This window comes from Megalopta genalis, chromosome 6 (genome assembly GCF_051020955.1).
Source record: "Megalopta genalis isolate 19385.01 chromosome 6, iyMegGena1_principal, whole genome shotgun sequence".
NCBI classification, from domain to species: Eukaryota; Metazoa; Arthropoda; class Insecta; order Hymenoptera; family Halictidae; genus Megalopta; species Megalopta genalis.
Window position 1 is genome coordinate 24,734,225 of NC_135018.1, and position 13,570 is coordinate 24,747,794.

At 33.1% G+C, this 13,570-nt stretch overlaps 1 protein-coding gene across 9 annotated transcripts in view; it reads left to right on the plus strand.

Moving 5' to 3' along the window:
- Positions 1-13,570, plus strand: part of LOC117222257 (uncharacterized) — an 80,702-nt gene that overhangs the window by 56,120 nt on the left and 11,012 nt on the right. For 8 of the 9 annotated variants that reach the window (XM_076523284.1, XM_076523282.1, XM_033473871.2 and 5 more), the window contains 4 exons: positions 12,518-12,635; positions 12,860-12,991; positions 13,165-13,188; positions 13,303-13,338. In XM_076523284.1, coding sequence (XP_076379399.1) covers positions 12,518-12,635; positions 12,860-12,991; positions 13,165-13,188; positions 13,303-13,338 — 310 coding nt within the window. The remainder of the gene's footprint in view (positions 1-12,517; positions 12,636-12,859; positions 12,992-13,164; positions 13,189-13,302; positions 13,339-13,570) is intronic. The other variant, XM_076523283.1, reaches the window with a different exon arrangement.

Sequence of the window (13,570 nt, forward strand, 5' to 3'; positions counted from 1 at the left end):
TCACAAGATTCGATCGGATGTATCGTTATTAGGTATAGACATAAATTTATTCCGATTTTCAATCGACGTTTTATTAAAAAATAGTTACCAGAGCTCAGTTATCGAAGTGATTACCATTGCTATTAACGAACTGATGACAGTTTTGTTCCAATCAGTGTATAACGCCACATTAAAAACTATGCTATAAATGTAAACTACACTATACTCTAACAATAAAAACGATTGGGAACCGATACAAAAAATTGGGGAATTTTCGAACGTGATTAATCAATTTACAACATGCATCTGTTAAATAACGTTGTAACGACAAACAATTATAAGAAACAAATAGAAATTTCATTCGTTCATTATTCTAATGAACTGAAAGTTACACATCGACGTTCGTAAATTGTTTTACTAATATTTTTTATATATAGATTGTTTTTAAATTATTGGATAGATTTTTAAGTTGCTACTGTGACACTTCAAAATTACAAAAGAAAGTGGTTCAATATTCCTCCTCCAATGCTCTTATAATTATTGTACGAGACTTATCGGAAATAATTCATCTCTATACCTAAAACTATTTCGAAGAATTCCATTATTAACGGTCCTAATTGTTGTAGTGCAATGTTCGCGTCAACTTCTTTAACTCTGTTACTAAAACAAAGCAAACATAGCTTTTCTATTGATTGAATTGTTAACGTCGACGAATTGAATTAAGTGGGTCGATTTTAAACGATTTATGAGATAAACGATTTTTGCGCCGTTTTGGATCAAGGGATTTGAAGTTTTCCATAGAAGTTCGTTCATGTTTCAAGACAAAATACAAAACAATTTCTGTGCTATTATGTTTATTATTTTAGGTCGTTATATACATCTGAAGAAAATCAAAAGTGATATACAAATGTGGTTGTTTCATGAAATAGAATGATCAAAACAATGTTTTACTACTCGCGATGAAAAGAACTATTATTGATATACATAAACATATTCCTAGTTCGCAAAATGAAAGGACGTCTGCTTTACATGTGTGTAAAATTTGAAGAAGTTCGATCAATTTATTATCGAGATATTATAACAGCCAATTTAAGAATCATAGATTGCATCCTGCGTTTTGAACCATAACTAGATTCTGCTTATCTGAAAACCGTTGCAGCTTTGTCATTTCAATGAATACAGGTATAACATTCCTCACACTTCGATGTACTGTTCACAAATAGCAAAAATTAAAAAGTCCATATATACATTCCGTTCCGATCGCATTATTAAAATCGTTGGAGCATTTTCGTTTGTGATTCAGAATGTTAAGAATTTAGTATCCATAATACAGGGTGAGTCAATTAATTATGTCAATTAAATTTATTTGTAAATTATTTGTTGTGTAGAAACAAATTTTTCAAACGCAAATTGTTTAGTATCGAAGGAAGCATGCAACGTAACAATTAGCTTTTTTATAGAACTACGAAGGTGATCTTCACTCGAAAAATACTGAATATCGAATAATGATAATATTTAAGGTACATTTTTGCATTGAATGTTCTGCTTGATACCGGCGATTTTTCGTCACTGGTAATTGTTTACACAATAAATAGCTAACAAGTGAATTTATGTGGCACAGCGAAATGAGTCACCCTGTATAACGTGTTTTAAACCTTAGTCTACTATTTAATTATGCGACATGTTAAAGCCGACTCTAATTTGCTATCATCTGAGATTGATATCACCAAAAAGAAAATTATTATTATTACTATTGCGATGTAAACGTGAACAGTAAGCGATAACCCGAGACTTGTCAGAACGTAAAGAACAATGTTTCGCCGGCAAGTACGATGATTAATAAAGTAGGATGGGCAAAAGCAGTGCTATGCCATTCGCTTACCTCGCAGCCATATCTTGTCAATATCTGCTGTTCACAGAATAATCGTGCGCGCAACGGATGTCCTATAAATCGCACACTATTTACAATTGCAGTTGTACTACATCATAATGGTACATGATTCAATAAATTATATCTGGTTGCAGCGAACATACCGTTAGCGTCAATTGCCATAAATTTTACCTTAAACAATTTGATTTTAATTTAGGTTACCGATTGTCTTGCGGACATTTGTGCAACATACGAGAATCACTCGACGTTTATGTACGTAAAATATGCTAATATGTACGAAAAATATGTCAAGAATATGTACGATATAGGTTTACCATATGCATTACAATATTTAACAGTATATACATATACTGTATGTATATGTATATATTTAACAATATTTTATCAATTATTCTGATAGATTCTAGTTTCCATTAAATAAAATATAAGCGTATTCTCCAAATTTGCAGTTGTTAATTGATCACGTTTGTCTATGGACTACATGCACATTTCCATGCACAGAACGACCTAGATCAAAGGATATACATACTATGTCTTTACACAATTAAAACGTCTGATAATTTTATAAATCCTGAATTTATTTGCATTCCAGTATTTCCACTGTGATATTAATTTCACGTAATTATAATTAATTTTCCTTAATTGCTTACACGTAGATCCGCTTCCGTTACGAACAACGTACTTTTATTTTGATAAAATTTTTACTTTGTAGATAACGTTTCAAAAGATACGAACATGCTTTACAAGTTTTTTAAACGCTATCAAGATAAATAAGCCTTTATTTTTAATTTTCAATATCATTCATATATTTCGTTCCGTTTGCGAGACAAAAACATGGAACTGCATTTTATAAAGAAATTCGGAAACAAGAAAATAATGATCGTCGCAGACACACGTTCTTCTACGCTATAATTTCACATACATCATTTTAAACAAAATCCTCGATAGTGATGTAACAAAGTGATCTATTTGACGTGAAATGGGATAATTATGAACATGCAACATAAAAAGTACGGTATTTAATACAATTATATATCTGAAGATTCTTATTTCTAAGGATTATATAAATAATATTAAATAGTTCGGTTTGAATAATCACACTTAGCTGTGAATAACATTATGACTGTGAAGAAACGACAATTGAAATTATATTATTGAAATAAATTCGAATATTACAGACATTCTAGAATATTTTCAAATAAATGAGAAATATAATAAACAAACAAAAAATTTAAAAAAATTCGTTTCATCAAAACTGGATACAATATGGTCGATGAAATACTTAAGATTTTTCCAGAACATGCTAATCAGATTTCTTGTTGGAATGAAAATAAAACTGAGAAAGATAAAGCTTTATTGTAGAAAAAAGTAAAATCAGAATTTTTGCCTAGTAATTTAAATAATCTAATTTCGATGTGAAAGTTAAAACGTAATCCCTGACGTTCGTTTTATATCGAGTTACATGAATAAATAGAGTCTGCCTCGGTAGTAATTCGTCCTCGCAAGCATAATTGGTGTTTAAGTAGGAACTATGAGATGTTTGGCCTCGGCAGACGTTGTTCTCGTTTCTCTTTCACGGCTCTTAGAGCAATACACCGAGGGAAAGATAAAAAAAAGGGAAGCGAAGAGGGAGGTACAGAGGAAGAGGAAATCACTAGAACGGAAGGGAGCATCGTAAATAGGCGGCACTAACGGTGAGAAAGCGAGAGGAAAGCGAGGTAAACTCGAGAATTACTGCACGAGGTTCTAGCAGCCAACGAAAGAACATCGGAAACTTTTCGATTTTAGCGCTACTAAAATTATCACAAAAATTAAGAAAATTAAGAAAATTGTGTACCAACGTTTTCCCCGTTTGTCAAAAATCTAGAAAATTCGTTACTATCTTTTCAGTACAATAATAATTATTAAACTGTTGTTTTTCTACATCTGTAAAACGTGAGAGATTATGTTCTATAGAAAATCGTATTATTGAATATTTTGAAGCTTGAAAAAACCTGATTTAATTAAATTCTTTCTTGAGAGAATAACATACATGAGTTAACAATTTTGATAAACACATTTATAGAAATATTTATTTTACGTTTTGTTTAATGTATCATTTCCTAGGAATTACAAAGTTTATAATAAGAAACTATGAAGAAAACACATGCTATTTGATTCTGTTTTAAATTAATTCGGTCAATGGAACTTCCTAATAACCATTAAAGAAATTACAGAGTCAGTTTCCTGGCTTTCAAGTTACGTTACAATTTTTATGTAACAGTGAAGTATATTTTGTTGGAAACTTTTGTTTAATTGCTACTACATACCAGAAAGTTAACTACCATCACGATGTGCAATGAGTAATAAGGGAAAACAGATATGATTGAAAAGTTAATCAGCAATCAGAAACTGTTATAGTATTGTTCTCTTATTTGTTCGCGCGTCCTCCACCAAATGATCTTTCAGAATTCTTAATGTTTCATTTGAATTTGCAACATGTATTACAATCTATAAATAGCTGTCCAAGATAACAGACTCTCGCAGATAATATTAGCATAATTAAAATGTCTATAAGGCCGTAATAAACACACTTCTTTAAACAAAATTAGTCGCTATTTCCACACATCGCTGTATTATCTAACGACGTATCGTTAATTTCACTCTATTACATTTATCAATTAAAATAGATACTGTCGATTAATACAAAAATGGTTAATTATGTTTGTCAAAAAACAACTTGATAAAGAAAGGGTCATGAATCCATTCGTACATCTAATACAATAAAGGTGATGTAAATAAGAGGAATTGTTACTATTGTTTTAAAACAAAAATTTCAGTCTGAAATGGACTGTAATACTTCTTAAGTAGTGCATATTGTCAGACACTTCTGATTATAACCGGTTTCAAATTAAAGTATAGGAGTTCACCTGGTGCTGCGCATTCACGAACACTCTTCCAATGCAATGCATTATGCAAGCCTGTGAAATAACTATTGTCTGCTACTCGCAGACGCACTCGAAAACGCATTCAAAATGAATTCTATCTATCATTACCTACGTTGTCTTACAAAGTAATAACAATATTCATGGATTAATAGATAATATATTGATGTTACTTACTAGAAACATCGAAGAACCTAGAATGGACTAGCTTAAAAAGAATAAAAAATATTGAAAAAACTTGATGGAAGTAATTTGGAAAGTTTAAATTCTTTAAAAATGATTTTTACAATTTCATACACAAATGAAAATTCTGTTTCTTTTCTCACTCCTGTGTGTAAGGAAGAAAAAATGGCGCATGTCACGGATGACTTCTCTATCTACGCATACAATTTTATAATCTTCTAAATTTCCGGGTTCTATAACTCAACCTTGTTAGCTAACGAACACCGACAGGGAAAGTAACATTTAAATTAATTTAAAAATTCCTTTGACTTAACAAATATTAAATGAAAGTAAGTTAAGTAATCTTTTTTGCATGAGAAATCTCTGCATTTTATCATGACGGATGTAACAGTGGTGAAAAGTTCATTTAACTATCGAGAAAACTTCTTGATGCAATTTCGTTTTCTGTCGTGTTTTAATCCTGTAGGATTAAAACAAGAAATGGAATTTAATGTTTGCTTTTCAGTTTTCCTATTTTAAGTTTATCATGTTTGCATTAAAAAACTGTCTATTACAATTTGTAATTACAAGGTAACCTGTTTTTCAATACTTCACTTCATTATATTTCCGCACAAATTATTGAGAGATATTAAATTTCCACTATATTTGATGATATTTCTCATAACTTCGAAGTTATGCAGAAAAATATGCAGATAGACATTTACAATTCTGACGTATTTTCGCCTTGAAAGGTCGGAAAATGCCAGAAGACATTCCATGAAGGTTCAAATAAATAATGTTCTTAGCTCATCGATGAAATATTTTTATTAATTATATTTATAATTTGTTTAATTACTTTTTTAAGACAAGTTAGAATTTTTGTTTGTTTGCAACTATAATCTACCGAATCCCACGAACAGAGTTCACTTACTTCTACACTATTATCTTCGGATGTTATTGTAGTAAACTGCCTCGCAAGTGTATTAATATTTGCTTAAATGAGTTTAATTAAGGTCGTTTCTACTTTGACTCAAGCATATTTTTAGTTTTTGTTAGTTTGAAGACGGTCTCCACCGCGATTTCATCACTCTTAATTTTCTCTTTGTCACTCTGAGTCTGCGTGACATTGACTGATAAATTGTAATTATCTTAATCAGTGATTTCCACGTCACGGCAATCAACGCGTTCGAACTAAAGGAATTTGCAGTTGCGAATAAAATTCCTGCAGCTAAGCAAATTTTCGCAATCTCGTCGAAAATGGAGATCGATAGAAATGTTTAATATGTTCAATCGACTTATTGTAAAATTTCATTTTAAACAGATCTTTTAAACACAATCGATTTTTTAACATTTTCATTAATAAAAACAGATGAAATTAATGAATTGTAAACTGTGTACGTGTTTTGATTGTACTTTCGTTGCTTAAATATTTTCGATTTTATATATTTAAAACTGCTGTTCGTTTTGAAATTGATTTTTTTAGGGTTCGTATAACTAGACTCATCGTTTAAGCCGTTCGGTAAAAGTTTCGAAGCGTAAATGTTTCTCGAGAGCTGCAAATCGTACTACCATTCCAGTCTGCGTTGTATTGGTCAAAGCGAAATCGGAATACCGATTGGTACAATGAGTAATTATCACGAAACCGAGAATTTATGTCAAGCGGAACAGTTTCGAACGCTAATCAGAGCGTTACTAGTTAACCGAGTTTTTTCGTTACGTTTTTCTTTCGTTTTTCTTCTGTCTTAATACTTCGCCCGTCTTGCTTTCTTCTTACGACAATGGCTTCTTCTCCCATAAAAACTGTATCAGTCTTTGTGAACCATACTGGAAATTGCAGCGAATGTGGATCTAACATTGTTAAAAGATCTCGGTGCATGAGCTTTTATAATCAATCATCGTTAACGTTCAAGGAATTATAATTTTCAGAAATGACATTTTTCAACTCAGCTAACAAATTAACATGACAGATTAGTGTGTATTTTCATAGTTACACTGAGATATATATATAGTAGGCTAATATAACTTCAATTTAATGCAATATAAAACATCTCAAGATAGTGTGTGATTCACCGATATTTTTATCTATTTAAATTTCAAATCGACAAAGTTCATATTTTGTAGACACAAAACCACACTTCACAACATAAACAGAAAGAAATCAAAGGTTCGGCGACATTTAAAATGTTTACCAATTCGTCGTGCTTTTAACAAACAGTATCGACTACTTTTCCTTGATATTTCCCGTACTCGTTCGGCACAAAAATTGTGAGCATTTCATACGTATTTTTAGTGTGATGTAAAAATATCTTGGAAGTCGAGTAACTTATGGGTAGACGTTCAATGGCAGGATCTTATAAATCAAGGTTATCACACTCGTGGTGCGTTTATTGCGGCGAAGATATTCGATTGGAGCTGGAAGGTGGAACCCAGACGACATAAATTCCTGAAGTTGGCAACAAAATCACGGTTAGGTTTGCCAAAGACTATTTTAGAGCAAGCATGAAGTGTAGATCCTTAACGGACTTCGCAAAAAGCATATTTAACCCTCGGAAAACTAAATAATTAATAAGAGAATATAAAAGAAAAAAGAAGTAAAAATTGATTAACCAAAAATAAGCAAAACGAATAACGAATCCAATAAGGTGGTAATTAAAAATTTAGGTCCACCAAAGATTACGATCTGTAAAATGCAAGAAGGTTGGAAGATTATCCATTATCATACACCTGAATTTTGTAATTTTCATTGCAATTAATGAATTGCTCTGATATTTTACGAATTGTTTGCTTAACAGTCGGTGGATTAGCAGTCTCCGTGTTAATAATCCGGCAGGATCCATAATCCTGCTTCATAAACACGGAATTCTTTAGACTGATTTTCACCCCATTCGTTTACCGTCAGCCCCTCTCTGGCGACTTATTTGGCGCAATCCTCGTGATATCGAGCGAAACACTGTAATCCTGTTGCGCAGGTGCGAGGAACGTGTCCAGAGAGGAGAGTGGAGAGAGGAAAGACAGAGAAAGAAAGAGAGAGAGAGGTAGAGAGGATAGGACCAAGATGAAACGAGACGAGGCGCGATGCGAGTCGGAGGTCTTGCTCATTCCACAGATCGCTTCGCGCCGGTTACATGGCGATCCCGACAGTGATCATCGCGAAACTGTATACCTGTCGAGTACCCGCGTTATCACGTGTCACTTTCGAACGCATAGCATACCCGGTTTCCCGCCCAATTATGTGGTATCCGTATAAAAATCGCGGGGGTGCAACTGAAACGCACCCTCCGGACACCGCATTGCGCAAATCATTGTGGAGTTCAATAAATTAGCCTAATCAGTGCCGTAAGTTCGCCTTCTTGCTTCGAATTCCGTGTCTCGATCGGCCACTTCGAGATGCTGCGTTTTGTTCAGACTTTACCGATTTATTACTTAATATCCTCAAACATAACTGCGCACGAGATCCTTCTCAGATTTTCAGTTTATTCAAGAAGTAATCGTTGTGATGAATTCTAAGTTTCTGATTTAGTTACATGTCGTGAAGTTATTTAAGCACTAAACCTACGATTTTTTTAAAAATCGTTGATATTTTAGACTAAAACCGGTCAACGGAATTTTCAATTTATTTTACACCAAAACCGGTCAAAACACTGGTTTTATACATCGTACGTCGCAATTATAAAAATTAGAAAAATCTTTTTATAGAAAATGATTGAATTTTGCTTCGTCATTTTTGTAAGACAGCCGGACACTTTTAAATTGTTATAATTTAGTAAAAATGAATTGCGGAACAATAAACCTAAACTGATTTTGAGGACTCTAGTTCAAATATTTTTTGGAACCACCATGTATTATCTTACGTTTTATGCAATCGACTATTACGATTAATCAAATTATGTCAGGAAAATGTTTATATCCATTCCAAAAGCACACCTTCTTTTCTAACGAAAGTATTTATTTTTAGTAGTTTTACACTCCAACATACCTCTAAACTCTAAACAATGCAAACACGTTGGTTTAGTATTCGATGTTACTAGTAATGAAATTAGTATACAAAATAAAATTAATTTTGAAATCATTTCCATAATTTAATTAATGCACTGGCACTGATAGTATGAGATATCTATGTCTCCAAGTACAAAATCTAATTTTAAGTGAGTTGATGATGAAAACAGATTTTTTTTCATAATGTACTCGTAGACGATATTACAAATATTGAAGAACTTGCAATTTTTATATTTTCTTCAGTTTTTAAATATTTTGCACCATACTTGAAACGATCTAAGTACTAAAAAATTTTAGATTCGAAGAAATTCTAAATTCTTTGCGAGAGGTGTACATTCATCCTCTGAAAGCAGAATATGATACGAACGAAAAATAAGTTCGCATTATGAATGACTTCCTCTACTTGCACGCGAAGTTTTATAGTTTTAATTTCCGGGTTCCCTAATCTAGCTCGTTCGCATAAATTTGTTCGCTGCGAAAGAATCATGTCATAGATATAATACTCCTATGTATTCGTCCAACAATTACTGCTATTTCAGATGCTGTCCCTTATTTTACCATATACCAGGGAAAAGTAAGCTATTTATTTATCGAATGTAATGTGTATATATATCACCTTTTGGCAGAAAATAAATAGCTTAATTACTTATCGAATTTAGTGTTATTATTCATTGATCGAGTTTAGGAATTCAGTTTTATCGTGACTTATTCAAGTAAATTACAACTTATCAGAATTTGTAGAATACAAAAGGGATGAAAAAGTAGCCATTATGACCAATCTCGATTTCCCGCTTTAATCGTAACGAATATTAACTTTCGGTAGCTAAAAACTACTTTGATGTAGGACTTTTTTAGATTGCGATTCAACAATTAACGTGTTACAGAACTTCACTTGCTAACATTTTGTTTGGTAAACTTTTGTCTACATATCGAAACGTTTCTCTCAAACTTCTGCAGACGCTCGAAAGCAGTACTCCTCAAATGAATTAATCGATGAAAATGTGAGGTCTAAAATACGACATATTTATTATTCTAATAACCGTACACTCTAATAATTATTCGAAAGATTCTCGGTAAACATTTGTCCATTTTTGTTTCGCACTTCGACCCGACCAATTTCCAGTTTCAACCAATCGTGTCAAATAATAACGCAACCGTAAACGATCGTGCGGTATCTAACCCAAACAACGAATTACATTCCAACTACAATTGTAGTTACAATAATTACGATTCCAATTGTAACTATTGCAAACATGATTCCAATCAAGTTAGTTTTACTCCAGTTAGCCTTTTAAAATGTATCACCCGACGATGTCAGCGCAAACTGACAAATCAGTTTTAATCCAGTTAGACTTAAAAACGTGTATCATCGAGTAGCCAACTGATAGTGAACTGGATCGTAAGCTACGTAAATGAAATCGCGGAGTAACTAACTGATAATAGTGAGTGTCGGAGAACAGTACTTTGGGAGTGCACCAGATGCAGTTAATCAAATATAATGGCATCGTCGATGTCGTCGGTGTCTGCATCAGGAATTTCGAGGGGTGCAAAAAGACGAACGGTTTTATCCACGCGAACCGCGGTTGCTAGTGCTAATAGTGTGAGCGTGGCGAACGAAAACGGAGTTGCCACAAACTTGAACGGTCGAGAGACTCGCGATTCCGGCTTGTCCTCGGACAGTTCGACGCCAACGGCGGGTTCGCCGGTACCCAGGCAACGAAAAACTACCGGCAATCCAATTAACACTACTCACCCTTCTTCCATACCGCGAGCCATCGGTCATTCTGCAAGGTATTTTCTTCCCTTTCAAGCGATATTCGATTATTTTCCAATTTTTCTGCGGTTGGTAAGAGCGATGACAGAAGCTGTTATAAACGTTTTTTGGTTTGTTTGTAATGGTGTTGTGCTGATAGCCTAATTTCAGACTTGACAACACGTATGACCGCACAATTTTTGTGTCGAACTTGAAAATGAATTTTTATTAATATCTGTTGACATACTATCCGCGAAGCTCGGATCTATTTTGAGCCACAGCAAAAAGATCGTTACTTGTTAAGGCCTATTGTTAAGGCGCATCAAGACCTAAAGAAAAATTTAATGTGTTTGGACGAAGTACATATTCTGCTCACTGCATCAGCGTAAAAACTATGGCACAAAGCAACAGAATGTATTTCTATGCTTCGCTTTCAGCGTCGCTCTTATTGTTTATAGCAGCTCCAATATTGACCTGCCTCAACGCGCTACAAAGTGGAGCTCTTACTATTGCCCTATACATACTACTTAGTTTACCTTAAGTACTATGGGTCTACAGGTATCTCGAGCTCTCGAATATTCGGTTAAATGTTTACTCGATTTAGATCAAAATTTTCTTTTGTTGGAAGATGCCAAGTAGCCATAACTTAGAATTCATCCATTAGATGTTATTGTTATCGTATCTGCAAGTTCATTCCCGTGAATCTCGTTACATTATTTTCAAACTACTAAACTGATTGCAAGTTGAAGTAATTTTCTATTTACTCATTTCTACTTGCAACTGATGCAGACAAATTTTATTTTGCATAAAAACACGCTGTCGATTAATTAACGTAGGTTTATTCAAGTGTACTGTAAATCTACATGCATCTTACTCCAATGTAGAAAACAAAATATCAGATTTTACGTGCAAAGAATTGTTATTTTTGTGTGCTAACGCATAAATTTTGTTCATTTTGTAGTATGCATTTTATAGTGCATGATTTATATAACAATGAAAGTATATGATTGATTTGATAGTAGTATATGTATTAAGTTTTGTATTCAGTAACAAACTTTAGGCATCTTCCTTCAAAATACTTTCCACTTCACATTTAACCCTTTGTACTCCGTTGGTGCCGCTGCAGCGACATGCATAATCTGCTATTCAATCGTAATACGATAGAACATCCGTTATATGAAAGGGTACCCGTTATGTGAACGTTCCATTATATGGACACTTGGTATTTGAACGTATTATTATGTGAACAGTGTATTTCCCACAATTATTAAATGTTTATATATTTGCATCTGTAAAATGAACGCGTACAATGAAACGTACCATTGAATAATATTTGGAGCAAATATAAATAATAAATACCTCAACCAATTGAAACACTGTAGTGGCGAAACAAAATTGAATATTGCTGTATTGCAATAGTTCGGGCAATTGAGGAATGAAAAAATTCCCATAAGTTAAGAAAAAAGAATTTAACAATACTGTCTTCTTACATTGCACATAATAAGTTATCTAAAAACAAATTTGTGCTCATTTTATTTCATTTTCTTTTAATGATTGAATATATAAAAAACGATTCACTTATGTGAACACTTGTTTCCCAATCAGTTCATGTAACGGAGATTCTACCGTAATAGTAATCTCAAGTGCTTGAGAAACCGGTGTTCAGGGCCTAATGAATACTCCGAGTACTCGGATTAGTAAGTGCTCGAATAAAAATCGGTCGAGTACATTTTGTCATCTCCAGGTAAGAGAAAATAAACGGCCGAAGTTTGAAGACTAAGTAACAAGTGTTCCGGCTTGTTTGTGTTTCAGAAACGAATATGACAAAACGAACAAAGCGTGGCGAAGTAGGTCCGTCACCGATTCACCACGTTTCCTAGACAACACACGGAATCGGCAATTCTCCAGTCCCTTAAGAACATCAAGGAATGTAAGTAAATTTTCAAACTCTACAGCATGTTCAGTCTCGTCCCATAAATTTCAGTCACGAATACACGAATCAACAGGAATTATTAATTAAAAATATAGTGAACATTCGAAAGAAATACGATATTTACTTTCATAAACTTGATCACACGAAATCATTTATGCACTTCACGAGCAGAGTTAAAGCGAAAGTACCACATCAATGAAATTGCAATTATCATAATTCAGGTTCAGTCACCAAGCATCGACAGAGTAAACGATTTGGATATTCGGATCGACAGAGACGCGTATGCAGATATGTTTCTAGACATTGTTTCCATAAAAACAACAGTCCTGAAACTGAAGCAGTTACTTCAAAAGGTATTACAATATAAATTTCCGTATCGCCTGATGCATACTCAGCTTACAATGAAATGTTTTATTTAATACATTATGTTTATTTGTACTGCACAATATTGTTGCGCTTCTGTATTAACACACGATTATTTATATTATTTTTCATTATTATCACCAACCATGATTTATCCTTCAAGTCAGAAGAGAACGGGTTGAAGAGGGTACGTTGTATTTTTGTTTCTTTATTGCACACGTTTCTATATCATATTTAATTGCTCATATCTTCTTACACAAAAATGCTAAATAATTTGTAATGTTTTTGTTTGAATCCACAGGCAGATACTCTCACCCCATTCGATAATACTGTAAAGGTATTTACATTTTAAAGAGCTCTATAACATTTATTTAAAATCATATTAACACGTTCAAATTTTGTTGACAAAAAAAATGATACTATAATATATGTATAGTATAGCGATATTTGGGAAATGTACGAGTACAACATTGTCGAGATAATATTTGTTTATAATACTTTAGAAGAAAATAAGCTAACTAAAAGAAAACTATGACTATGGAAACTGTTACCAAGGTAGACATTGATAT